General features: G+C 53.6%; 2 protein-coding genes across 4 annotated transcripts in view; one reads left to right on the top strand and one right to left on the bottom strand.

The window, feature by feature from the left end:
- Positions 1–13,122, top strand: part of PACSIN1 (protein kinase C and casein kinase substrate in neurons 1) — a 59,477-nt gene extending 46,355 nt beyond the window's left edge. For both annotated transcript variants that reach the window (XM_049765262.1, XM_049765263.1), the window contains exons 2-10: positions 5,298–5,423; positions 5,926–6,082; positions 8,174–8,409; positions 8,796–8,951; positions 9,034–9,209; positions 9,966–10,086; positions 10,178–10,305; positions 11,091–11,278; positions 12,893–13,122. In XM_049765262.1, coding sequence (XP_049621219.1) covers positions 5,361–5,423; positions 5,926–6,082; positions 8,174–8,409; positions 8,796–8,951; positions 9,034–9,209; positions 9,966–10,086; positions 10,178–10,305; positions 11,091–11,278; positions 12,893–13,002 — 1,335 coding nt within the window. In that variant the 5' untranslated portion in view covers positions 5,298–5,360 and the 3' untranslated portion in view covers positions 13,003–13,122. The remainder of the gene's footprint in view (positions 1–5,297; positions 5,424–5,925; positions 6,083–8,173; positions 8,410–8,795; positions 8,952–9,033; positions 9,210–9,965; positions 10,087–10,177; positions 10,306–11,090; positions 11,279–12,892) is intronic.
- A 6,050-nt stretch (positions 13,123–19,172) lies between these two features.
- Positions 19,173–26,493, bottom strand: SPDEF (SAM pointed domain containing ETS transcription factor). Of its 2 annotated transcripts, XM_049765277.1 has the most exons (5): positions 26,061–26,493; positions 23,897–24,094; positions 20,783–20,830; positions 20,420–20,566; positions 19,173–19,351 (listed from the first exon to the last, which is right to left on the bottom strand). In XM_049765277.1, the coding sequence occupies exons 1-5, from the start codon at positions 26,491–26,493 to the stop codon at positions 19,173–19,175; spliced, it is 1,005 nt and encodes a 334-aa protein (XP_049621234.1). The 2 variants fall into 2 exon arrangements, with proteins under 2 accessions (XP_049621234.1, XP_049621235.1); XM_049765278.1 differs by lacking the exon at positions 20,783–20,830.
- Positions 26,494–26,948: the final 455 nt, after the last annotated feature.

A 26,948-nucleotide genomic window follows, 5' to 3' on the forward strand; every position in this document is an offset into this window, starting at 1 on the left:
CAGAGAGATAGAGTAGTGGTTAGAGCGTTTGCCTTCATTCAGCCAATCCAGCTTCAATCCCGGTATCCCATATGGTCCTCTGAGCACTACCAGCTGTGCCCTGAGTGCAGAGTCAGGAGTAGCCCCTGATTACCACAGGGTGTGGCCCAAATACAAAATAAAACCACCACCGAAAAAGAAGAGGCATGAGGAGGCATGAGAAGCCCAGGGGTGGGGGGTTGAGACAGGTAGGCCGGGGGGTTTCTCTCTCGCTGGTCTGCCTGCCTTTTGCTGGCATTACCATTTTTCTCAATATATAATAGGTACCTGCTGTGTGCAGGGGGATTATTTGGCATGGAGGTAGGTTTAGATAATTCCGTGTTTTTGCTATTTCGTGGATGAACGTTCCAGAAGGTCCTTGGCATTGCTTCCTTCATTCAACAAACACCAAACATGTATCACCCAAGCTGTGCCAGACGCCGCTCTGGATGCTGAGAACTCAGCAGAGAACCAGGCAGACAAAACCAACGGAGCTGACATTCGAGGGGTAGAAGAAGACGCACGATGGATGAGCAACCCCGCTAAGAGCCTGCCCACACGCTCTCAGACACAGGGAGAGGGAGCAAAGCCCGGGCACAGGGGTGGGCAAGGATGTTGCATCTTGAGGTGGAGGGAGGTTAGATCATTTAAGCAGACCGGGAAATCTTGGAGGAGCCATTCCAAGGAAGTACAAAGGCCCTGAGGTTAGAACAGCAAGAAAGTGGAGCAGGAACCTGAGGGGAGACAGAGGGTAAGAGCAATAGGCCAGCTGGTCTGGGGACACCCCTTGAAAGGTAAACTTGGAGGAAATTGAGAACCATGGGATGATTCTAAAGATTCTTTCTGGGGATTGGTGGGGTCTGATGTGGATTTGAACAGTTTCCACTGCTGGGCAGCAGCCTGGGACCAGTGAGGTCAAGGACAGTGAGGTCAGCAAGAAGGAAGTAAGGGCAGGGTGCAGGGAGGGTGTGGGTGAAGCTCGGGACACAGAGGTGGGTAAGGCACTGACTTGCTTTTTATGTGGCTGGCTCAGGCTCAGTCCCCACTATTCCAAATGGTCCCCTGAGCACTGCCAGGAGTGATCCCTAATTGTAGACAATATTGTTGGAGGAATGGAGGATGAGGCCTTTCTCTTCCAGCTCGGAGCACGCTTCTGCCACCCTGTATAGCCGACGGTTCTGAGGTGAAACGGCGGGTAAACAGCTCGCAGACAGTCAGGCTCGTGGAAATATTAGCTTTATTCGGTGGACAAGACTGAAGTCCAAAGACTCAGCTTCAGTTCCAGCAAAAAGCCCCTCGCCTTCCACAGAGCCTTGTTTTTATCCCCCAGAGTCAGGTACCACCCAATGGTGGGATCAGATACCAACCAATGGTGGAAGCAGAATCAGGTACTACCCTAGGGTGGGGGCAGAATGCCAGGTCACACCCTAGGGTAGGGCACAATCACCAATCAGTTAAGGGTGAGTAACATAGTAATCCCCCAAAATATTTACATACACAACAATCCCTGAGTACAGAGCCAGGAAGAAGCCCTGAACACTGCTGAGTGTATCCATCCCCTCCCTCCAAAAAAAGAAAAATAGAAAGATCAGGATTGGCTAATGAGTTGATATAAATTTTTAATTTTTATAATTGGGCCACACCCAGCATTGCTTAGGAATTACACCTGGCTCTGCACTCAGAAATCACTCTGACAGGTCATATCAGATGCTGGGGATCGAACCTGGATTGGCTGCGTGCAAGGCTAATGCCTACTCACTATGCTATCATTCGGGCCCTGCAATTTTACTTTTTATTGGTGGGGGGGGGCAACAGCTGGTGGTGCCCAGGGCTTACTCCTGGCTCTGAATTATCAGAATAATCTGATATTATCTAGTTCTGAACTATCTGAATTATTAGAATTACTCAGGAATTATCCTGGAGATGCTCAGGGGACCATATGGGATGCCAAGGATCAAACCTGGGTGGCCACATATAAGGCAAGCAAGTGCCTTATCTGCTGTACTATTATTCCAGCCCCAGAGTTTTATTTATTAAATTAATTAATTTTGGGGCCGGGCGGTGGCGCTGGAGGTAAGGTGCCTGCCTTGCCTGCGCTAGCCTTGGACGGACCGCGGTTCGATCCCCCGATGTCCCATATGGTCCCCCAAGCCAGGAGCAACTTCTGAGCACATAGCCAGGAGTAACCCCTGAGCATTACTGGGTGTGGCCCAAAAACCAAAAAAAAAATTAATTTTAATTATTTAAATGAATTAATTTTTAGTTTGGGGGTCATAGCTGACTGTACTCAAGGCTTACTCCTGGCCCTGTATTTAGATGGTCATTCCTGGCAGTGCTCGGAGTATTGTGTTTGGTGCTGGATTTGGAACCCATGTCTGCTGCATGCAAGATAAAGGTCCTACCTGCTGTCTATCACTCTGGTCCAGAATCCTTTAGACAGCTACCCAAAGAGGAATGGATATATTTTCCTTGGGACTTTATCCCAAAGGAAAGGTCCAGAATAGCTTTATGGCCAGTGGAGGCTGAGACCCTGGTTTGAATCCTGGATACTTACATATGGACCCTGAGCACCATTAGTGATCACTTCTGAGCACAGAGCCAGGAGTAACCCTGCGGCACTGTCGGGTGTGGTTCCAAAACAAACATGAAAAGCAAAACAAAACAACAAAAGGAGCCAGAGAGCTAGTGCAGAAATTAAGGTGCTTTTGCCTTACATGTAGCCAACCCAGAGTCACATATGGTTCTCCAAATACCGCCAGGAGTTAGCCCTGAGCACAGCCAGTGTGGCCTGAAACAAACAAAAATCCAACACAACAGAAAAAAAAACAAAAACAAAAACAGACCAAACAAACACACACGAACATGCCTCTCCTTGTGCACTGTGGGGCCATCTTAGCTCAGCGAGACTCATGGGGGCCTCCAGTGTGAAGCGTGTGTCCCCTTGGTGTCCGTGTCATGGGGGCAGGGGGCGGACCCCACAACTGCTCCCAGTGTGCTGGAATTGAACAGAGGCTCCTACATACAGATCTCGTGCCCAGCCTTGTTGGCATTATCCTGGGGAAATAGATTCTAGGCCACTGGGGCTCCATACCCCTTGGGATGAACATGCAACCAGGCTGGGGCACCTGAGGCTGAGAGCCCCAAGTCTCCCCACACTCAAAGGGGCCTCATGCCCTGGGATGCAGAGCAGAAATCCAACCTGCAAGGGTGATTGGCTCTGATGGTCTTGCCTCTCTTCCTTGTTGTTTTGTAGTGGTGAGGGGGTCACAATAACAGCTGTGGGGTCCCACAGCAGGCTGGGATGCTTGCATATCCACCCACGGTCCTTTTGCTGTGGTGCTTATACAAGCTCAGAGAGGGCCTTATGTCCTGGCCATGGTGCTCACAGGGGTTGACCCCTGATCTTTTTTGTGATGCTTATTAGAATCTATTTTTTTCTTTTTTGGTTTTTGGACCACACTCAGTGACACTCAGGGGTTACTCCTGGCCATGCGCTTAGAAATTGCTCTTGGCCCGGGGGACCATATGGGACACTGGGGATTGAACTCAGGTCCATCCTGTTTGCCTTGTGCAAGGCAAACGTCCTATCCCTGTGCCATCACTCCAGCCTCTTTTATGTTCTTTTTGGTGTTGCAAAAACAGTGCCTCATACGTGCAAGGCAATTGCTCTACTACTGAGCCACATCTGTGGCCCTAACCTTCTTAAGGGAGTTCTAGCAGCCTCATTTCTCAGCAAGGGAATTGTCCAGGGTCACATGGCAGAGTGGTCCCATCAGGGCCCTAATCTGAGAGGTCTTTCCACTACAAGTCTACCTCAGTTGGAGGCTGGCAGCTCCATGACCTGTCAATGCCACTGTGGGAACCCAGATGTCCCACTGTCCTTAGGTCTGGACAGGGCAGAGAGTGGTTCCTGCCATCACTCTTTCCTCTCTGGCTCGTCATGCCAGGTCTTAGCTGCACTGTCCCTTCTGTCTTGGTCCCAACTCCCAGCTCCCCTGGATGCCTCCAACCCAGATTGGGGAGATAGGGAGCTTTAAAAAAATACAGAACCGGGGCCGGAGAGATAGCATGGAGGTAAGGCGTTTGCCTTTCATGCAGAAGGTCATCGGTTCGAATCCCGGCGTCCCATATGGTCCCCCGTGCTTGCCAGGAGCAATTTCTGAGCATGGAGCCAGGAGTAACCCCTGAGCACTGGCGGGTGTGACCCAAAAACCACACACACACAAAAAAATACAGAACTGTTTTTGGGCTTTTTTATTTGATTTGGGGACTACAACCAGCTGTGCTCAGGGCTTACCCTGGCTCTGCACTTAGAAATTACTTCTGGTAGGATGCAGGGGACCATGATAAGGGGGACAGGAGTTGAACTTGGGTGGGCCACATGCAAAACAAGCACCGTACCTGCTGTACCATCTCTCTGACCCCTAAAATGGTGCAGTTTGTGCAGATAAGCAAAGGGGAAAAACACAGAGGAGCCAGTGTGGAGACACTTATCTCCCGTCCACTCACTCAGCTCTAAGAAGGTCACGCTGGCTTTCTGGAAATACTCCCCGACCTCAGCACCTGCTCTGTTGCACTTTGGCTCAGTGACAGGGCTCGGGAGGGGCCCCTCACGACCAGAAGATTCCATTGTACCTTATTTCCCTGGATAGGCTGGTGACTGGGTGACGCTGACACAGGAAGAAAGTCTGGTCACCTACCTGATGGTTGTCCCCTGAAGCCTACTTGGTGAAGGCCAGGAGACACCAGTTTCCCCCTTGGGTTTGTAGCCTCATTGTCTTGAGCCTGTGACCTTCATTTCCACAAGCATTTCCTTCCCCACCTCCTGCTCCAGCCTCCCCCCACCAGCCAATAGTCACGGCCCATAGGGAGTAAGTCAGTTCTGACCCCTGGAGATGGCCCAGAGGATGGGGGAAGAGCACCAACTGAGCATGCTCAAGATGACGGGTTTTGTCCCCAACATTGCATGGTTTCCTGGGCACCTCTAGGAGCATCCATAATGGCCTCCAGCATCACTAGGGAGACCCTCCAAAAAAAAACAAAAACAAAATTAACCAAAGAACCTAAGTAGTGGTTTGTTTTTGTTTGGATGTGGAGAGACCTACTGTCTGAGACTCCCTGAGTTGAAATGTTGATGAGGAATCTCAGGGTCACTGTTGGATGGTGAACCAATGCCTGAGCAGGAAGTTCCCATCCAGTAGCTATTGGGGGTCCAGGTCTGAAACGGGATGCATAGGACACTTCCCTCATCTCTAGGGGGTCTCTCTTTTGCCCCACAGCGCATGAGCAGCCGGGCCTGCTGACCCTCACACCACCGACGTCCACCCAGCCACGGCCACGCCATGTCCGGCTCCTACGATGAGGCTTCACTTACTGCAGAGGAGACCACAGACAGCTTCTGGGAGGTGAGCCTTGGCGACCCAGTCTTGGGGTGGGGGACTATGTGCAAGGCAAATGCTCTGCTCTCTGTACTATCGCTCTTACCCTGATTATAAAAAAAAATGTCTTTTTTATCAGCTCCTGAAACCCCAGCCGAAAAGTGCCAAAGCTAAATTAATAAGTGTTTAATGAGACATCTACAAAACATAATATTGTGTCAAGAAGCCGCAGCTCAACTCACGCTTATATGACTCTATATAAATAACATAGATTCCCTTCACAGGAACAAAATGAATAATTCATTCTAGCCCAGATCCAACTAGGTTTGTAGCAACTAGGAAATCGTACATAAAGTGGGATGAGGGTCTGTATGGACAGCGGGGTGGGTTGGGGGTAGAATGAGGTGTGATGGGGTGGGATGGGTGGGATGCTGTCTAAAGGGGCCTGGTGGAGGCAGGAGTGTGGGCACACGGGGCTGGATGGTTGGCTGGGAACCCCGGGAGCTCAGCTTACCTGCTTGGCCACCAGGTGGGGAACTACAAGCGGACGGTGAAGCGCATCGATGACGGCCATCGCCTGTGCAATGACCTGATGAGCTGCGTGCAGGAACGCGCCAAGATCGAGAAGGCTTATGCTCAGCAGCTCACCGATTGGGCCAAGCGCTGGCGCCAGCTCATCGAGAAAGGTGCCTCCTGCTTCCCATCCTGTGCTATTCTGACCCCTCTGCCTGTGTCCTGCAGTGCCCGAATATACCTATATTTTGCTCCAGGGCCTTTGTAGGGCCTGTCCCCCACTCCTGCACCTTATCCCTCTTTCACCCCAAATCATCTCTTGCTGTCCTTGTTCAACTCTGTCTGAGTTCAGTGCCCAGTGCCGCATGTGTAAAGTGAGAATTGCCAGGGATTGAGCCCTGAGCACAGAGCCAGGAGTAGCCCTGAGCCCAGTTGGCTCCAAACAAAACAAGCAAAAGCAAACCAGCAGCTTTTTCTTTTGAAATAATTTTTTAAATAATATCTTTATTTAAACACCCTGATTAAAAACATGTTTGTAGTTGGGTTTCAGTTATAAAAAAAAAGAACACCCCCTTCACCAGTGCAACCTTCCCACCACCAATGACCCCGTTTTCTTTTTTCTTTTTAATTTATTTAAAGAAAATATATCACATAGTTGAGACAATTGGTCATTCTTTTGAAATAATTTAAACAGGGGCCGGAGAGATAGCATGGAGGTAAGGCGTTTGCCTTTCATGCAGGAGGTCATCGGTTCGAATCCCGGCGCCCCATATGGTCCCCTGTGCCTGCCAGGAGCAATTTCTGAGCCTGGAGCCAGGAATAACCCCTGAGCACTGCCAGGTGTGACCCAAAAAAAAAAAAAGAAATAATTTAAACAGAAAAGTTGCAAGAAGCTTTCACCTTCTATTTTCTTACTCTAAAGGCCTATTTTTTTTGTTTTGTTTTGTTTTGTATTGTTTTGTTTGGGGCCACATCTGGCAGCACTCAGGAGTTACTCTGGGCTCTGCGCTCAGAACCATTCCTGGCAGGCTAGGGGACCATATAGGATATCAGGAATCAAACCCAAGTCTGTCCTGGGTCGGTCACATGCAAGGCAAATGCCCTACCGCTGGGCTATCTCTTCAGCCCCTTAAGGCCTATATCCCACAACTATTTCAGTGGGAGACCAGACCTTCACCCCCTTAGTTCTTCCTTCCTGTAGCTCCCAAGAACAAGAAATCTTTGTGTCTGCAATCAGAGCTCATCTAGTAAATCCAACTGGTTAAGGGGCTGTAAGGTATCTTCGCTGTTAACTTTGCTGGGTATTTGTGAATCCAAGAACAGTCCCCAGAATGAGAAATTACTTCCCATCCCCTTGTCCCCTTTCGGGGGAAGACCTTGGTAATATTTATCCGCAGCAAATAATAATCCACACAGACAAGAAGGATAGGGTGTAAAAGATTGGGCAAAGAGAGCCAGAGAATCCTCCTGCAGCCGGCAGCTTTCGCAGAAGGCCCCTCTCCCCTGTCCATCAAGCTATTTATTGCCAACTCCTGGAAGGGCTAGGTGGGGCAATAGTCACAGAACAATCCTAAGGAAACACTTTTATATACAACAATTCCAAGGATAATCTTATGGAAACTTTTTCATATACTACAAGGGGCCTCTGTAGAGTCTCCTGCAGCCTCAGTTTGGTTCCAGGATCCAGTCCAGACCCTCAGCCTACCTTTCATTGTCAGGTTCCTAGATGGAAATCTCTAGATTCCTGTCATATAGAACAATTTCAGTTGGGGTGTATATGTGTGAGCTACTGTTTTTCTCTGCTATTGGTTTCTCAGTCCCAGAGCAGAGAGGCAAGGTCCATTCTGCCTAGAACAATGCCTGGCCTAGGGCCCAGAACATAGAACAAATGACTGTCTGGGACCAGCTGGTCCCAGAGATTTCTGGCCTCCATCACTACCTGGCTCTTCAGTTGTTTATTAGCCCTCATTTTGGGATCCCCTTCTGTGTGCCTGGTGCTGGGTTCACGAGAGGCTCTGGGACCCAGATCACCTGCCCCCACAAACTCCCTCATCGAATTCACAAGCAGAGGAATGGAAAGACAGGAGCAAGTAAAGAGGTAAAGGCGAGAGGGCTCAGGGAGGTGGTTTGAGGGGGTGGACGGTGGGAAGATGAAACTGTGCAGAGGACAGAAAAGGGAGTGCCTCAGAGAAAGGGGAGACCTGGGGAGGTAGGTGCCTATGGGGCAGTGAGGGCCTGTGACGCCACCATGGATGGTTCCTCAGGCCCACAGTATGGCAGCCTGGAACGTGCCTGGGGGGCCATGATGACCGAGGCAGACAAGGTGAGCGAACTGCACCAGGAGGTGAAGAACAGCCTGCTGAACGAGGACCTAGAGAAGGTGAAGAACTGGCAGAAGGATGCCTACCACAAGCAGATCATGGGTGGCTTCAAGGAGACCAAGGAGGCAGAGGACGGTTTCCGAAAGGCCCAGAAACCTTGGGCCAAGAAGATGAAGGAGGTACCTGGCAGGAAAATAGAGGCTGAGGGTGGGGGGTTGATCAAGAGGTGGGGTGGGGTGGGGTATCTGGTCTGGGAGAGGAGGTCTGGTCAGAGGGAGGAGGTTTCTATCTCTCAGCATTATGCTTACAGAGAGCAGGTCTGCCTGTTAGGAAGAAATTTGGGGGTATAGGTCAGAGGTATAGGGGTATAGGTCAGTGCCTTCTAGATCTGCACCTCCCAGTGGGGCCACAGAACTGGGCACTGTTCCGGCTCTATCCCTTTGCCCAACTGGAATGTGGATGTATACTTAGAGTCCAGCAGCATGGCCAGTACATACAGGCGAGTGACCCCTGGGTTCCACTCACCAGTCCCAGCGCTGCCCCCTGAGCCCCCACCTCCCCACAGCTAGAGGCAGCCAAGAAGGCCTACCACCTGGCCTGCAAAGAGGAGAAGCTGGCTGTGGCTCGAGAGATGAACAGCAAGTCCGAGCAATCGGTGACCCCTGAGCAGCAGAAGAAGCTGCAGGACAAAGTGGACAAGTGCAAGCAGGACGTGCAGAAGGTGCTGACCGGGCTGGAAGGTGCTGGGTTATGTGTGGGGGTCCCTGCAGACTTGATTCTCATTGCCCCCACCTCGCCTTTAGACGCAGGAGAAATATGAAAAGGTGCTGGATGACGTGGGCAAGACCACCCCCCAGTACATGGAGGGCATGGAGCAGGTGTTTGAACAGTGCCAGCAATTCGAGGAAAAACGTCTGGTCTTCCTCAAGGAGGTGCTGCTGGACATCAAACGTCACCTCAACCTGGCGGAAAATAGCAGGTAGTGGGTGTGGCAGTGTGTAAGGCACTGACATCACTTCAAAAGCACCCCAGGCCCTGTGGAATAAGGACAGGAGGAGGGCGGGCAGAACTGCAGCATTCAGGAAGGATCAGTGTGGGCTCTTCTGGCACTGGGATTATGGCACTTGCTTTGCAAGTAGCCAGTCTGGGTTTCATCATCAGCACCACTTATGGCCTGCTGAGCTCCACCAGGCTGTGATTACTGAGGGCAGAGCCAGGAGTAAGTCCTGAACACAGCCATATGTGGCCCAGCCACACCCTTCCCCTAAAAAAATAAAGAGGAAGATAGGGGTCTGGAGCAGTGGTGCAGTGGTAAGGCGTTTGCCTTGCACATGGCTGACCTAAGATGGACCGTAGTCAGATCCCCTGGAGTCTTATATGGTCCCCCAAGCCAGGACCATTTCTGAGCGCATAGCCAGGCATAACCCCTGAGCATCACCGGGTGTGGCCCAAAAACCAAATAAAATAAAATAAAGAGGTAGATGTGCCTAATCCAGTGGGGGCAAGAAACAGGATAATTCCACAGGTAAATATGCTTGGTAGATGCTGAGTGGCTTGTATAGGAGGGAAAGGATGCCCGGGGCATACTGGGAGCTGCCCATGGCTGATTTTTGTACCTTGGGAAGGGCATCTACCTGAGCGCACCTGACTCCTAGATCAGGCTGAGCCATCTCTCCAGCTCTCTGGGAGTGGGAGGGTCCCTAATAAATTTTGCCCCCATCTTCCCTGGACACAGCTACATACACGTGTACCGAGAACTGGAACAGGCCATCCGGGGGGCTGACGCCCAGGAAGACCTCCGATGGTTCCGCAGCACCAGCGGGCCTGGCATGCCCATGAACTGGCCCCAGTTTGAGGTGAGGAGGATGTGTGGGATGGGGAAAATGAAGAGGGTGGCTGGGGCCTCAGGGGGTAGCCCCCAGCTTGACAATGCGCCTGGCCCAGCAGGAGTGGAGCCCAGACCTCCCTCACACCGCCGCCAAGAAGGACAAAGTGCCCAAGAAGGCAGAGGGAGCATCGATGGCCAATGCCACCGGGGTGGTGGAGTCCACTTCCCAGGCAGGGGACCGTGGCAGGTGAGTGCCCACAAGTAAGGCACCTGAATTTTACTAAGTGGTCTAGAGCAGTGTTTCTCATCTTTTTCCAACCAACCACATCCACTCATTTTCTTCCTGTCCTACTAGTTGGCTCCCAGTCTCATGCTATGGCCTCCCTCATAGGAGTTTTTCAGACTTAAACTATTCTTGGAGGCCATATGGCCCCGGTGGAGAAATGCTCATCCAAACCCTAACAACTTTGGGTTCCTCCCAAATCAGGCTGAGCTGACCCTACTTCTAGAGTGCATGCTCTGTGCTGACATTGCTGCATGTTGCAGGCTGCAGGCTTTGACAGGGGGCCGTGCAGTTGATGGCCAGGTCACACATGGCCGGTGCCAATACAGGCCGAGAGCCACTGCAAGTCTCCCAGCACCCTGGCAAGCCTTTACTGAGTATTCTCATGTTGCAGATGGAAGAACTGAACCCCAGAGAGCTTAGGGGGCATCTGGCTCCTGGAATTTCACTTTTTCATCAGGGCAGGGAAGAAGGGGCGTCTGATACCCAACAAACAGCACTTAGAAAGTGCCAGGCCTGGAACCTGGTGGTACCCTGTGCTGGCAGGCATACGCTTTCCGGCCCTTGGAGTTGTTTTTGACCCAGAAATTTTGCTCTGACCATGAAGTTGAACTGCCTCAGGGTGTGACTGCTAAGGGTCCCCCTCTTCCCTTCTGCTTATGGGCATCCCTGGCCCTTTTCTACTGAGCACTGGTGGGATTTGGGTTCTGGATTGGAGGCAACTCAGGTGGGGGACCTCTCTCTCGCAGCGTCAGCAGCTACGACAGGGGCCAGACTTATGCCACAGAGTGGTCTGACGACGAGAGCGGGAACCCCTTTGGAGGCAATGAGGCCAACGGGGGCGCCAACCCCTTCGAGGACGACGCCAAGGGTGTGCGCGTGCGCGCGCTCTACGACTACGACGGCCAGGAGCAGGATGAGCTCAGCTTCAAGGCCGGTAAGCGAGGGGCGGGACCGGAAGACAGGAACGGGGCGGGGCCTGGGTAGGCGATGCAAAGATTGGCTAGAATGCTGCTGGGGGCAGGATTTGAGGGCAAGGGAGGCAGAGATTTGCTAGAATGCTGCTAGGGGCGGGACTTGAGGGCAAGGGATGCAGTGATTTGCTAGAATGTTGCTGGGGGCGGGGCTTGAGGGCAAGGGCTGCAGCGATTTGCTAGAATGTTGCTGGGGCGGGGCCTGAGGGTAGGGGATGCAGAGATTTGCTAGAATGCTGCTGGGGGCGGGGCCTGAGGGCAGGGAATGCAGAGATTGGCTAGAATGCTGCTGGGGGCAGGATTTGAGGGCAAGGGAGGCAAAGATTTGCTAGAATGCTGCTAGGGGTGGGACTTGAGGGCAAGGGATGCAGCGATTTGCTAGAATGCTGCTGGGGGCGGGACCTTAAGGCAGGGAATGCAGAGATTTGCTAGAATGCTGCTGGGGGCGGGACCTGAAGGCAGGGAATGCAGCGATTTGCTGAAATGCTGCTGGAGGCGGAGCCTGAGGGCAGGGAATGCAGAGATTTGCTAGAATGTTGCTGGGGCGGGGCCTAAGGGCTGGGGGGGGGTGGGGGTGCAGAGATTGGCTAGAATGTTGCTGGGGGTTGGGCCTAAGGGTAGGGAATGCAGAGATTTGCTAGAATGTTGCTGGAGGCGGGACCTGAAGGCAGGGAATGCAGCGATTTGCTGAAATGCTGCTGGAGGCGGAGCCTGAGGGCAGGGAATGCAGAGATTTGCTAGAATGTTGCTGGGGCGGGGCCTAAGGGCTGGGGGTGGGGTGGGGGTGCAGAGATTGGCTAGAATGTTGCTGGGGGTTGGGCCTAAGGGTAGGGAATGCAGAGATTGGCTAGAATATTGCTGGGGGCGGGACCTGAGGGCAGGGGATGCAGAGATTGGCTAGAATGCTGTTGGGGGCGGGGCTTGAGGGTAGGGGACGCAGCGATTTGCTGAAATGTTCTTGGGGGTGGGGCCCAAGTCAGGCAACACAGATTTGCAGGATGCTGCTGGGGTTGAGGTCAACACCTGTAATATGGCCTGTACCCCTAGCCAAGAGCCCCACCCCGGGGGGGTCTTAGAAAAGCAAGAAGTGGGTCCTGATTTATAATACAGTGGGTAGGGCACTTGCCTTGCACAGATAGTTGCTGACCCAGTTTAAATCCCCAGCATTCTATATGGTCTCCTGAGCACTGTGCCAGGAGTGATTCCTGAATGCAGAGCCAGGAGTAACCCCTGAACATCGCAGGGTGTGGTCCCCCCCAAATAAAACAAAAACAAAAAACAGAAAGCAAGGACCTGGTGGTGAGTAGTTCGGTGCTGGGAGGCAAAATCAGAGTCCAACCCTGTCAGGTGGAGGGAACCTAATGGAGCGTGGCCTGAGCCTGTGGGAGTGGATGAGATCCAAATGAGGCCTGTGGCTAGTGGGGTGTCCTGGGCTGGTATGTGGGGCTAGCCCAAGGCAGTGATGAACAGGGCCATTTGGGATCTTCATGCTTAACTGACCCCATAGAGGTTATAGAATTTGGGACCCCCCCCCCTTGGTGCCCTTATCTACTGTCCCCCTCTCTTTTCCCCTCCAGGAGATGAGCTCACCAAGCTGGGAGAGGAGGACGAACAGGGTTGGTGCCGCGGGCGGCTGGACAGCGGGCAGCTGGGCCTCTATCCCGCCAACTACGTGGAGGCCATCTAGCTGTCCTGCCCCTCCACACACTCCCCTTTCCCCTGCCCCACCGCCGCCCCTCCTCACTCCCCCTCCCCACACCATAGAGTTCCAGACATATTTTCCGATCAAGCTTTTATTTTTTTAAAAGTCAAAACAGAACAAAACTAAAACTACAAAGAGACAGAGCATTTGCAGGGCCGCCTGGAGGCCAGGGTGCTGGGGCTTGGGCTGAGGATCACCCCAGGGTAGGTGAGGGTCTTAGCCCAACAGATATCACATCTGCTCTCCAGAGCCCACCAAAGAGTCTCGTGAGCTGGGAGAGAGGGGCTTCTCCTGGACCCTTAGAGCTCCCCATCTTGGGCTGCCAGCAACCAGCCACTCTCCAGGCCTGATGATCTGATCTCTCTTCCCCATTACCTGCTCTCAAAGGACCCCCCCTCACTCTGGACCCTGGAATAGGGAGCTTCTGGTCTATAGTCTTCCACTTTGTCTTGGGGAGCCCCCTTTTATCTCCTAGCCCTATCGTTGGGACTGGGGTGCAGCTGGAGGAGGAAGAGGGGTCCCTCTCTTCCTGTAGCAGTATCTTCCTGGATATCTCGACTTTCCCCCATATGGGGAGTGGTGAGCTGAAGTTGGTGTTGGCTTTCCCGGGGTACCAGAGATGAAGGAAGAAGGATAGGCCTGTCCCCCTAACTCTCAGTTCAGCCAGGTCCCCCATCTTTCCCACTGGACCGTCCTCCCCGCTGCCTGATCAATTGACGCAGGCTCTCCCGCAAGCCACACACCTTAGCAACCCATGGAGACCCCTGAACCCTTTCCAGATATCTTCAGGCCCAGGGCATAGCCAGCAACAGTAGCAGTCCCCCTTTCCGTTTCTGGGGAGCCCCTGTCCTGCACCTCCTGCCAGTCTTTCTAAGGCGCTTCAGCCTGCGAGAAAAGCAGCTTTGTGCAGGAGACTCTAGGCCCTTGGCTGCCACCCTCAGGGTGAGGGGAACCTGGGGAGGAAGGCAGGGAGAGCTTGTTCTGGAAAGGGGAGGCAGGGCCCAGGCTGAGGAAAGAGCCTTTGCTCCTGTAAAGAAGTCAGGACAATGACCTCCCTCTGTCCTCTTCTGATTTCCCCAAGCACCCCATGGCAACCCCCACCTGCCTCTGCCTGAGATTCAGTGAAAGAACTTTTGGGAGTGGGAGATTTGGCAATGGAAAGAGGCAGGCAGGCAGAAGTAGGGTGTTTGGGAAACCACCAGCTGGTGCATGACAAGACCCCAAGGGTGGCAAGGGGGACTGGCAGGAAAGGGGGTGAATTGCTGAAAGTTCCGTAGCCCCCTCTCCTACGCCTGCAGGACCCTCCCCACCCTGCACTGCATCCCCTGGCCCACTGGGCCTTCTCGGTCAACAACGAGTAATACCCCCAAAATGTCCCCCAGTCCCTTTTGCTTCCCCAACAGCTCATTCCCCGAGTGGCAGCGGCCCAGCCACAGGCCCTGACCCTGCTCAGGTGGGTGCCACGGGTCCTGGCGGTTCTGAAGCTGCCACCCTTGGGGCCAGGGTGGTGGGGATGTGGCCAGGGCACAGGGGGGCCCATGCACCCTTTCCTCATTGACTGCTCTGGGTCCTTAGCTTCAGCTAGCTGAATCTGCAGCTCTACAGATCCTGGAGCAAATGGGGTAACCTCAACCCCACTCATCCCCCCAAAAGGCTCTTCAGCCTCTTCCAGGAACAGCATGGAAGATGGGGGACTCATGGAAGGCAGAAAGCTGGCACATCTGCACGTGGGGCCTGGGCTCCCCCTCCGTGTGCCACTGTCTTCCAGCACAGGGGAGGGGCTGTGGACCCTAGGCCTGTCCCCATCAGAACTCAGCTGCCCCCTAGGGGGGCAGGGACTCGAAGCCCCATTTTCTCTAAGCACCCACCTTGGGGGGCTCTATTTCAGACTCCCTCTGACCTGCTCCCCAGGCTTTTCAGGACCAGGGGGATGGGAGGGCTTCCCCCCAGATGGCCTCTGAGCTTCAGGGGCGAGGCCCCCTCAGTGCGGTGCCAGGGCCCCCACACCAAGCGTGGGGACCGCGCCCCTTGCTGTGCCCTCCACCTCCGTAGCCCCCGCCCGCACCCTCGATGCTGCACGGGTCCACCCACGGGGCTCGGCGAACACCGTGTTTTGTCCCCAGTGAACCACCATCACTCGCCCTCGGCTTCCTGACTCCATTAGTCCGACACTTGTGAACCTCTGAGAAGTGCTGTGGTCTCAGCAATGCGCCTGTTTTGTACATGACTGTGTAATTTAAAGGTATATAAATACAAATATATATATATAAGTCGTGACTGTACAACTGTGGATAAAGTCCAGACTGTGTCACCCGGCCTGCACCTGCTCATCTCTGGCGTGTGTTTCCATCTCACTGGGGGGTCTGTCTGGGAATGGGGTCCCCAGAGACCTGGGTGCTGTGCTGACTGAACCCCTGGGTCCTGGGGGTTGATTTAGTTTAGTTTTGTTTGTTTGTTTTTGGGTCACATCTGGTGGTGCTCAGGGGTTATTCCTGGCTCTGTGCTCAGAAATCACTCCCGGCAGGCTGAGGACCATATAGAATGCCGGAATTCGAACCAATGTCCATCCTGGATCTGCTGCTTGCAAGGCAAATGCCCAACCGCTGTGTTATCTCTCCAGCTCCAGGCCTGGGGGTTGAGACCAGCATGGATCTTTCAGGCCCGGATGCTTTCTGGGGCTCCCCCCACACACCCCTCTTGTTTCTGGGAGCCCAGTGATTAGCCCGACTCAGAGGGCAGGGCATTAAGGTCTCAAACACACCATTTTCAGTTGAAATGGATTCCCCAAGAGGCTTGGTTCTGCTGTTTTGGGACCACACCTGGTGATGCTGGGGGTAACTTCAGGCTTATCAGTCTTTTCCAAGGTATTGAGGGACCATATGGTACTGGATAGGGCCTGGAGCTCCTGCTGACAAACCCTGCGTTCAGCTCTCAGCATTCTCTCTCCTTCCCGAGGTGATATTTTTGGTAGCGGGGCTGACACTCAGCAGTGCTCAGGGCTAAGTCCTGGTTCTGTGTTCAGTTTTCACTCCTGGCAGGGGTTTGTAGAACCATATGGCGTACTGAGAATTGAACCTCAGGTCAGCTGTGTGCAGTACAGTACTCTCTGTTCTATCTCTTTGGCCCCACCAAGGTATTGACTTTTGTTTGCTTATTTTATGTTTTTGGACCACACCCGGCAGCACTCAGGGGTTACACTTGGCTCTATGCTCAGAAATCACTCCTGGCCCTGGCCACCTGCTCAGGGGACTATTTGGGGTGCCGGGGATTGAATCTGGGTTGGCCATATGCAAGGCAGACACCCTATCCACTGTCTATCGCTTCACCTAAGGTGTTGATATTCTTTTCTTTCCTCTTTTTAATTAATTATTTTCTATTCACAAGCCCTTGTGTCAAGGGCCAACTTTGAATACATTACAGCGAGGGAGCTGCTCTGCTACATACAAAACCCTGACCCAGAAGCAGATCATCTACGAATGGTTTAGCACCAGGTTCCCCACAAACATGTGTTGCTTGACGGGCAAGGGAGTGGTTGCCTTTCCGGCTGTGCCCCAATTAAGATGTTGATTTTTGTTTGTGTGTGTGTGTGGTTTTTTGGGTCACACCCAGCAGTGCTCAGGGGTTATTCCTGGCTCCAGGCTCAGAAATTGCTCCTGGCAGGCACGGGGGACCATATGGGATGCCGGGATTCAAACTGATGACCTCCTGCATGAAATGCCTTACCTCCATGCTATCTCTCCGGCCCCAAGATGTTGATTTTTAAAGCAAAATTCCAAGAGGTTTGTGAGAGGCAGTGAGTCCTGAAGGTCAAGGAGGTGACTGAATGGATACCCCAATTCCCCTCACCTTGGTAGAAGCTGAAAGGGGGTGACTGGATCCAAGAGAGGATAAATCAATTTCCCTGTCAGTCCTGTTGTTCTGCTGAGCTTCTACCTGGTGGGCTCAAGGCTGACCCTGCCACCAGAGCTCCTTGTGCCGTGGGGTCTTTGGGGCTGGTACTGTGGGAGGTGAGGGTGGGGGTGCTCATTTCCTTCATGGGGTGCTAGCTCTGTAGCCAACAGGGTGGGAGTAAAGCTGTGGGCTCTCAATTCCTCTTTCCTGAGGAGTGAAGTTAGGGTGTCCTCTGTAAACCCATAAGTGAGTGCTCAAGTGTGGGAAAAGGGGCGCTCCCAAGATTTTTCATGGGTATGGAGCTGTCCTGGCATGCTGCCCATTCTCCTCCTCCTCTCTCTCTCTCTCTCTCTCTCTCTCTCTCTCTCTCTCTCTCTCTCTCTCTCTCTCTCTCTCTCTCTCTCTCTCTCTCTCTCTCTCTCTCTCCCCCCCCCCAGGCTGTCTCTGTGCTCAGGGTCTCCACTAGCTTTTCTCATGATACCCTTCCCATGGGGTCAGTCCCCCTTTTCTTGGGTGAAGAAACAGCATAGCAGCCTGAGTGCAACCCTCTATCCCACTATCCTGCTCCCCTAAGATCCACAGCCCTGGCCTCAGATACCCCAGAGGGAGCCATGTGGCTAGACCACCAAGGGTTAAGTGCCGCCCTGGAAGGAACCTTCTGCCCCCAGCAATTTTATTGTCTCTAGAAGCAAGTTTGCTCCTGGCATAGAGCAAATAGCACCTTGGCTGAGGGATGGGAGAAGGGTGCCCTGGCCCTCCTGCTGGTCCCTCCCTGCTGTCTGTCCATCCCCCCAGGGACCAAGCTGTCTGGGCCCCTGGCCAGAACCCAGCAGGGCTCTGTGGAACTGGCTTTGTCTCCAACTGCTTCCCTACCCCTGTGGAGTCCCTGAAGCCACCGGCTGGCCTGGAGTCTCAGGTGGGAGACCTGAGGAGGTTACGGAGATTAGGCATTAGCACTGGGGAGCTGGTGGGGGGCTCCTGTATGGCCCTGTCCTCGGACGGGCACACCCTGTTCAGCCTCACTGAGCTGGCAGCCCATTTCCTGGTCCTTTCCCGAGTCCCACAGAGCTGAAGGGAGTAGAGACCCTCTTCAAAACGCTGCCTGTGGGAACAGCAGAGAATGGCTTTGGCATTGAGTCAGGAGACCAGGGACTTCCACCTGAGTGGACTCGGAGAGGGCAGGCACATTCAGGGGGCTCAGGTCACTTCTAGTAGTGCTGGGTACACAATTTGGGAACTGACACAAGATAGTTTTTATTGACCAAAACTTGTTTAGAAAAGGGGAGCAATAGCACAGGGATAGGGAGCTTGCCTTGCATGCAGCCGACCCAGGACCTACCCAGGTTCGATTCCCAGCATCCCATATGGTCCCCTGAGACTGTCAGGAGCAATTTCTGAGCACAGAGCCAGGAGTAACCCCTGAACGTCACCAGGTGTGGCCCAGAAACCAAAAACTAATAAAAGAGGAGAAATACACATGAAAGAGAGAACATAGGGTTCTCCAGAGCCAAAACAGGTGAATGAGATCCATATTCCCGGGATACCCACAGGCTTATAGAGCAAACTTCACCTGGGAGCTGAGCCTGGAGTTCTCACATGTGCCTCAGCCCCTTGAGCCAAAAGAGCCAGCCCTTACTTTTTTTTGGGGGGGGGTCACACCTTGCAGTGCCAGGGGGACCCTATGGGATGCCAAAGATGGAGCCCAAGTCCAGTGCGAGCCAAGCAGTGCCCTAACCACTGTACTATCTGCCCCTGATCCTTCCCTTTTAGGTTCAGCTCAACGCTGTTCCCCCAGGAAACCTCCCTTAACCACCCTAGAACCTGGCAACCATAAACACTTGAGCACTGAGCCCTGGCCAGCCAGTTACCCTCACTGCGGAGACACAGCAGTGGGGTATGCCAGCCTTTTAGCATTTTTATTATTCAATCCAGGCCCCCCTGACTTGTCATCTCAGGAGAGCAGATGTCCCTTAGCACCACGCCAGGCATGGTGCAAAGCGGGCAGCACAGAGCACTGGAAGATGAGTCACTGTGACCAGGTCACTGCAGCTCTGCCCCCACTCTGGAAACTCTGGGAGCAGGTGGGGTGGAGGACAGGCCTGCCTTGGGGCCAATGAACAAAGGAGACCCCCCAGAGTTTTCATGGAGGGTCGCACTAGTGGTCAGGCCTGAAGTCAAAACAGCACCCCTGGGGTTCACTGGACCAAACCACTGCCCTCTCCCAGGCAGGCAGGAGGGCGGGGGCGCGTCGGAGGCCTCGGGGCTCAGATGGGGTGCACAAACTGGTAGACCAGGCGTTGGGAGATGTCGGGCTTCCGGATGATCCCCTTCTTGTAATACTGGCGGATGGAGCGGCTCAGTTTGTCGTAGTTCATGGCGGGGCGGTTCTTACGGATGCCCCACAGACGGGCCACCTGGGCTGAGTCCTCGATTTTGAAGATACCTGGGGGAGCAGGAAGGCCCCGCCGGGGTTAATGTGAGGCAGCATAAGGGAGAAAAAGGAAGTATGACCATCAGCCTCTCGAAAAGCCCAGGGAGCTGGGCGGGCTGGGGCACTGGACCTCACCCCCAAGTTGGATAAAGAGAGGAACAAAGTGGGGCTGGAGGGATAGTACATCTGGCATGATGTTGGCCTTGCATACGGCTGATAGGGGTTCGATTCCCGGCACCCCATATGGTCCCTTGAGCCTGCCAGGAGTAACCCTTGAGTGCCGCCAGGTGTGTTCCAAAACCAAAATAATAACAATAACAACAACAGAAGAGAGGAGCAATAAAAGAGAGGACCCCCTGGAATGTGAGGTCTCATACAAGTCACAAGACTCTGGTTGCAGGATTGGGGTGGAACACTGGTCGAGGGCAAGGACCCTGAGGGGCTGGCCAAGGTCACCTCTGTGGATTTACACCCCCTCCGCTCACATTTGTCCCCAAAACCTCTCATCCCCACACATACACTGCACAAAGCATCCTGAAAGTCTAGGAAAATGGTCCAGGGTTAAGATCTTGATTTGCATCAGCTCACTTGAATTCCTTCATGGCATAGGCTCCCTGAACTCCACCACTCCTGAGCACAGCCAGGAAGAGCCCAGGAGCCCTGCTGGGTATGGCCTCAAACGCCACCCCCCATAATTGACAAGTGACAGACACTCAGTATGTAACGAAAGAGTCACATTTGCTGTGTGCATGTCAACTGGGTAACCTCCCAGCCCCAGTGGAACAACCCTCACCACCCATCCTCTAAGGTGCATGCAGCCATCAACTGAGATGTCCTCAGTGGCACAAGCCCCAGTGGATGGGTAAAGTGGGTTTTTCTCATCAGCTTCTGTCCACTTCCCCTGGAAGCTGCGATTGGGGGGGGGTGGGGGTAAAGCTGAGTCTCAGTTGCTCTGAGGTTCCAAATTCTGGGGATCCCAAACTGCCCTGGGTCCGTGCCAAGAGTGGTGATAACGCCTGGCCTTCAGCTCATGGTCTCCCTGCCGCACCCCTCCCTGCACCCCAAAGGGCCCTTGCTCACCCTTCTCCTTGTTGAGCCACCGGATGAAGCGGCCATAGCTGTGGGGTTTGAGCAGCAGCTCCTTGAGGAACTGCCACAGGTGGATGGGCTGCCCGGAGCATGAAGAGTCCACCTCGTTGTCTGTCCAGCTCTCCTCCCTGGCCGAGGCTGGGCAACAGGGGGACAGAAGGGCAGTGAGCAGGGAGGCTCCTTGCTGTGATGGTGGCTACTCCATCTGCCCCTGCCCTGCAGCCCAGAGATTCCTCCTCCAGATCCAAGCAGGCCCAACCCTCATGAACAGGCCCTACCCATTCAGGCCAGGCCCCTGGACCAGGCTCTGCCCCTCCCAATTTCAACTCCTCTAGGCCCCGCACTCATGCTCACCGCAATAGTGAATGGCCCCCAGGGAAGTCCTTTCTTTCATCCAGGCCGCTGTGGGGCAAGACAACAAGACAGGATCAGGGGAGACCCAGGCCCTCCACCCCTCCACTCCTCTACCTCTCCATCAACCCAGCCCTCCACATTTCCTCTTCTCCACCCTCTCTCTACCCTTCACTCCTCCTGCTCAACATCCCTGCACGCCTCCACCTTTCCTCCTCTTTGTTGCTCTATTCCTCATCCCATCACTCCTTTCTGCTTGCTACCCTTTCACCTCTCCTGTCTCCACCTTGCCCATCCCTGGCAACTTCAAGATAATTTGTGCCCACATTGCTTCTATCTCTCAGCTGGCTCTGCCAACCTTTGTCTTGGATCAGGACATCCCCCTAAGTCCTTGCCCCTCACTTATCACTGGACTATGATCTAGGGACCCTGGAGTGAGCTCTGCCACCCACAAGGGGCTCTGTGCTTCCCCCAGCTCTTTACATGTTCAGAGAGGGTCAGAGATGGGATCTTTTATTATTTTTTTTTTTTTGGTTTTTGGGCCACACCCGGCAGTGCTCAGGGGTCACTCCTGGCTGTCTGCTCAGAAATAGCTCCTGGCAGGAACGGGGGACCATATGGGACACCGGGATTCGAACCAACCACCTTTGGTCCTGAATCAGCTGCTTGCAAGGCAAACACCGCTGTGCTATCTCTCCGGGCCCCAGAGATGGGATCTTGATCAGGAAGCAGCTGACAGTCTTTCAAAAGTGACTTAAGTGGGGCAGGAGCTATAGTACAGCAGGTAGGATGTTTGCCTTGAGAGAGGCTGATCTGGGTCTGATCAAATGGCACCCCCATTTGATCCCCCGACCCTGTCAGGGTGATCCCTGAGTGTAGAGCCAAGAGTAAGCCCTGAGCACAGCTGGGTGTGCTTCCTCCACAAACAATACTCCACAAAGCATCTCCTGGGGTACTGGACCCCTGGGGTCTGAGGGCAGAGCAGTGGGACACTCGTACAATCTGTGTTTTTACAAAGGTTAAAAAGCCCCCACATGGGCCAAAGCAATAATACAGCATGTAGAATGTGTGTCTTGCTCATAGCTGACAACACCCATCTGGTCTTCTGAGCCCTGAAAGAAGTGATCAATCTCTGATGTAAAGCTAGGAGTAAGCCCTGAACACACTGGGTATAGCCTAAACCCAACACCCCATATGGTCTTCTGAGCCCTGAAAGGAGTGATCAATCTCTGATGTAGAGCTAGGAGTAAGCCCTGAACACACTGGGTATGGCCTAAAACAAAACAAAGCAAAGCAAAAAACACACAAGTGCACTCACTCCTGCTGCACTGGCCTGTCCAGAGGGCTGTGAGGCAAGATTACTTTCCCAATTTCCCCAACTACTGATTTTCACTGTTTGAATATTTTTGTTTGTTTGCTTGTTTTGGGGGCCAAACCCAGCATTGCTCAGGGTTTACTCCTGGTTCTATGCTCAGAAATCTCTATTGGCAGGCTCAGGGGACCATATGGGATGCTGAGGATCAAACCTATGTCATGTGCATGCAAAGCAAACCTCTACCTATTATGGTATCACTACTGCACGATGGCTTTTTTTTTGGGGGGGGGGGCACACCTGGCGTTGCTCAGGGATTACTCCTGGCTGTCTGCTCAGAAATAGCTCCTGGCAGGCACGGGGGACCATATGGGACACCGGGATTCGAACCAACCACCTTTGGTCCTGGATCGACTGCTTGCAAGGCAAACACCGCTGTGCTATCTCTCCGGGCCCACGATGGCTTTTTTAAAAATGCACTTGACTATTTCTCTAATGAAAACACAAAAAGAAATACATTTTTCTTTTTGAGGAAATAAAAGGGGGGAAGGTGATATGGCTCTGTATTCAGGGGATATTCAACAGACTCAGGGGACCATATGAGGTACCAAGCATCAAACTGGGGTCAACCTCATGTATGTAAGGCAAGTGCCTTATCCCTGTACTATCTTTCTGGCTTAAGAAACAACAATTTGGGGCCTGAGAGCTAGCATGGAGGTAAGGCATTTGCCTTTCATGCAGTAGGTCATTGGTTCGAATCCCGGCATCCCATATAGTCCCCCATGCCTGCCAGGACAATTTCTGAGCCTGGAGCCAGGAATAACCCCTGAGCACTGCCGGGTGTGACCCAAACCCCCCCCCAAAAAAAAAGAAACAATTTGGGGTCAGAGAAGTGGCACTAGAGGTAAGGCATCTGCCTTGCAAGCGCTAGCCTAGTACAAACCACGGTTTTATCCCCTGGCGTCCCATATGGTCCCCCCAAGCCAGGGGCGGTTTCTGAGTGCATAGCCAGAAGTAACTCCTAAGCATCAAATGGGTGTGGCCCCCCAAAAGAAAGAAACAATTTTTTTGTTTTGTTTTTATTTTTGGTCCCACCCGGCAGCACTCAGGAATTACTCCTGACTCTGCGCTCAGAAATCGCTCCTGGCAGGTTCCGGATACCATATGGTATGCCAGAATTTGAACCACCGTCCTTCTGCATGCAAGGCAAATGCCCTCCCTCCATGCTATCTCTCCGGCCCCAGAAACAACAATTTTTGAGTATAAAGAAATACTTTAGGGGCCAGTGAGGTGGCGCTAGAAGTAAGGTGTCTGCCTTGCAAGCGCTAGCCAAGGAAGGATCGCAGTTCGATCCCCCAGCATCCCATATGGTCCCCCCAAGCCAGGGGCAATTTCTGAACGCTTAGCCAGGATTGTAATCCCTGAGCATCAAACAGGTGTGGCCCAAAAACCCAAAAACCCAAAAAAAAAAAAAAAAAAAAAGAAAGAAAAGAAAAGAAAAAGAAATACTTTATTAGTCCCAAAATTCATGTTGAACCTGACATCAGGGGCCTCACAGCCTTAACTTAAAATTGCTTTTTTGGGGCCAAACGCATTGGTGCAGAGGTGGAGAAATAGGTGCTTGTACCAACACCTACTGGCTGCTCGCCTACCTGATCCTGGCCCTAGAGCCCCTTTGAACTTTCTGTGGGCTCCATGCAAAGAGCCGCAGTAGGGGCTGGACCCCGGATTTGCCTTCCCAAAGGCAGCCTAGCCTCATCCGCCTTCTGGCTGGGACCTCATGAAGGGTCCCCTGTCATGCCTACCTGATTTCCAGATGTCCAGGTGTGCATGCAGCACGTCGCCCCCTAGCGGCGAGCGCTGGATGAACTGCTCCTCCGACATGGCGCACAACTCCTTGCCCCCCAGCTCCTGGAAGGCCTTGCCCACGGGGGGCAGCCGGTACTGGTGTTCCGTCCACAGCAGCCACTTCTGCACGTTGCCAGGGTTCCAGTCCACAGGGTCTGTGCAGAAGACACCCCTCAGATCCCAGCTGCATGAGAGCACCCCAGTCCCACATAAGTGGCCTACTTCACTCAGGGGGCTCCTGGAGGGACTTGACACTTCTGTACTGAGTGGGGCCCAACCAGGTTGGCAGGACTGGAGCAGTCCAGAGAGCAGGGATGCTCAAGGAGAAGGAAAGTGAGGAGGGATCTGGACCCTCAGCACACTTGGCCCTGGGCACCCCTCCCACCTTCAGACCTTGAGTCCTTCCAGCCCGTCCAAAGAATCTTCTGGCTGGGGGGTGGGAGGGAAGACAGTACAGCAGGCTGGGCACTTGCCTGGCATGACAGGTCGAAGTGGGTTCAATTCCTGGCACCCCAGATGGTCTCCTGAGCCCCGCTAGAAGTAAGCCCTGAGCACTGCAGGTGTGGCCAAAACACAAAAACCAAACCTCCCCAAGGAGGGAAAGGTGCTACTAGGTCAAGAATTTCTCCCTTGGCTGCTACTGGCTTTCAAGGAGCCAGAGTAAAATCCAACCAGGAGTTACTTTCCCCTCACCCTGACTGAATTTGAAAAATAAGGAAACTGAGGCACAGAGCAACCTGTTGTCTTGTCCAGGTCCTAACAAAATTTGAGTGTTGGAGCTGGCCCTGAAAGTAGCAGATGACCTGGATAAAGTCCCTGGCAGGCCTGTGTCCCCCTAGGAGCTCAGGAGGCCCTCAGGGGTCAGGGTGGAGGCAGTGACAATGGGGATTCCCAGCCAACACTGGGCTCTGAGCTGGTGCCCTGCAGGTCAGGGTGCCCGCACTGAGCAAACCCATTTTCTTGCCCAGTCCGGGGTCAGGGTCATTTGTTTCTGTATCCATTGTTCCCAGGACACAGCCAGGAGTAGAGCACCGTGGGAAACCGTATGTGTGTGTGTGTGTGTGTGTGTGTGTGTGTGTGTGTGTATTTGCATGTGCATGCACAAGAGGAAGAAGAAGGGCTGGGTTGTGGGCATAAAGTTGTCACAAGCAGGAATACTACCTGGGACTAATGGGGTGCAGGAACCTATACCCCAACTTCTGGCCAGCAGACACACATGTGATTTCCTGCTGTCCACCCTTTGCAAATTCCATTGATTAGGGGTGCGGGAGATGCCATCCTCAGTGGTGCTGGGCATCTCTCCCAGTGATACCAAGGGACCCTCTGGTGTCAGGGATCAACCAAACCCCATCTTCCTCATGCTCTCATGCCATCTCTCCACTCACATCTCCACATCCCTGTAACAGCTACTCCAGAAACTGAGTGGCTTTGGCAGGCTCACCCCTTTAACCCCAGAGCTGCTGCATGATCTGGGCTGGGCAAAAGCTCCTATTTGGGGAGACTGTTGGGTGCAAAGCACCATTCCTGGAACTGGGAAGAAGCCATATTGGAGCCTGATGAGGTGCCTGTGGAAGGGACCAGGAAGGCACATTCCAGAGAGAGACAGACTTCAGCATGCATCGGTACAACTCTGGCCATCTGTACAGCAGGACCCATGGGGCATTGGCAGAGGGGGGCTAAGTGGAGGCCAAAGCTTATTTATTTTTTTATTTGGGTGCATGGTCCATAGGCAATGCACACCTTACTCCTGGCTCTGTGCACAGGGCTGATTCCCAGTGGTGCCAGGGATTGAACCCTGGGGTTGGTTTTATGCAAAGCCAGTGGCCTACCCTTTGTACTATCTCTCTAGCTCAGGGCTGTCAGTTTAATTAAGACAGAGACACCTCGTGGGCATGGTGTCTGAGCCAGCTCGGGAGTGAGAATAGAGTCAAGGAGCTAGGGGAGAAGAAGCTTCTAGAAGGACCAGGTGACACCCCTCACATCCTGAATTTCCTGAGCCCAGGGGCGGAGCAGAGAGGAGGCTCAGAGAGGCCCAGTGTCCTGTCTAGGACCTTCCAGGTGGGGACACAGTGGGCAGCTGGGGCTCCTCGAATTGGCCACACCCCCATGTCCAGCACTTACCCGCTGTGATGTTGAGCAGCTTGCAAGCCGTCTCAATGTCCTTGAGCACTTCCCCCACCACCATGGTCTGCACCTGTTCCAGAGAGTGCTCCTCCAGGGCCAGTGTGCCAGGTACCAGGTCCAGGCTGCCCCCCGGGGCCTGGCTGTCGATGACTGGACACTGCTCTGGCTCCTCCGGTGTCTCCTCCCGGGCATCAGCCCCAGGGCCCTTGGGCATCCAGCTGCTGGTCTCGGGACACAGCATGTCGAAGTAGGAGAGGTAGAGGGCAGACAGGCCCTGCTCAGGCGTGCCCGGTGGGCTGGGGCTCCAGTCCTGCCTCGCAGGGCCCACTGTAGATGCTACCTTCTCCAGGCCAGTCCGCAGCACGGCATTAGGGGGCAGCAGGAGGCGGTTGGGGGGTGCCCCGCTCAGGCCCGGGCTGGCACTGCCCATGGCACCTTGTCTCAACTTGGAGGCTGTGTCTGGGGGGCAGAGAGGAAGGAGAGTAAAGATCTGTCTCCGAGTCCCTGTCTCCATGGGGACCACAAAGCTGGTTGTGGAAACGAGGGCTGAACGGGCAGTGTCATGGTTGGGGAATGGGTGCTCCTGGGTCGTTGGGCAGGTGGGACAGGGCTAGATCTCCATGCTCAGCTGGGCTCAGCCCCCCTCTTTGTCCTTCCCTGGAAGCCTTCCTGAGATATTTTATCTCTCCCCATAGCCTGGAGGAGCGTGTTGGGTGTGGAGGAGTCCCTTCAGCAACTATGATGCACCCTGTGCCCTACTGTACCCCAGAAATGTGCTGTAGCTCAGCCCCTGAGTTCAAGATTTCCCTTGCTGTTGGCCACTCTGATTTGGCTGAGTTTGGACCTGCTTGCTTTCCTTTCTTTCTTTTTAATTTTTTTTTTGGG

Source organism: Suncus etruscus, chromosome 18, assembly GCF_024139225.1.
Source record: "Suncus etruscus isolate mSunEtr1 chromosome 18, mSunEtr1.pri.cur, whole genome shotgun sequence".
Classification (NCBI taxonomy): Eukaryota; Metazoa; Chordata; class Mammalia; order Eulipotyphla; family Soricidae; genus Suncus; species Suncus etruscus.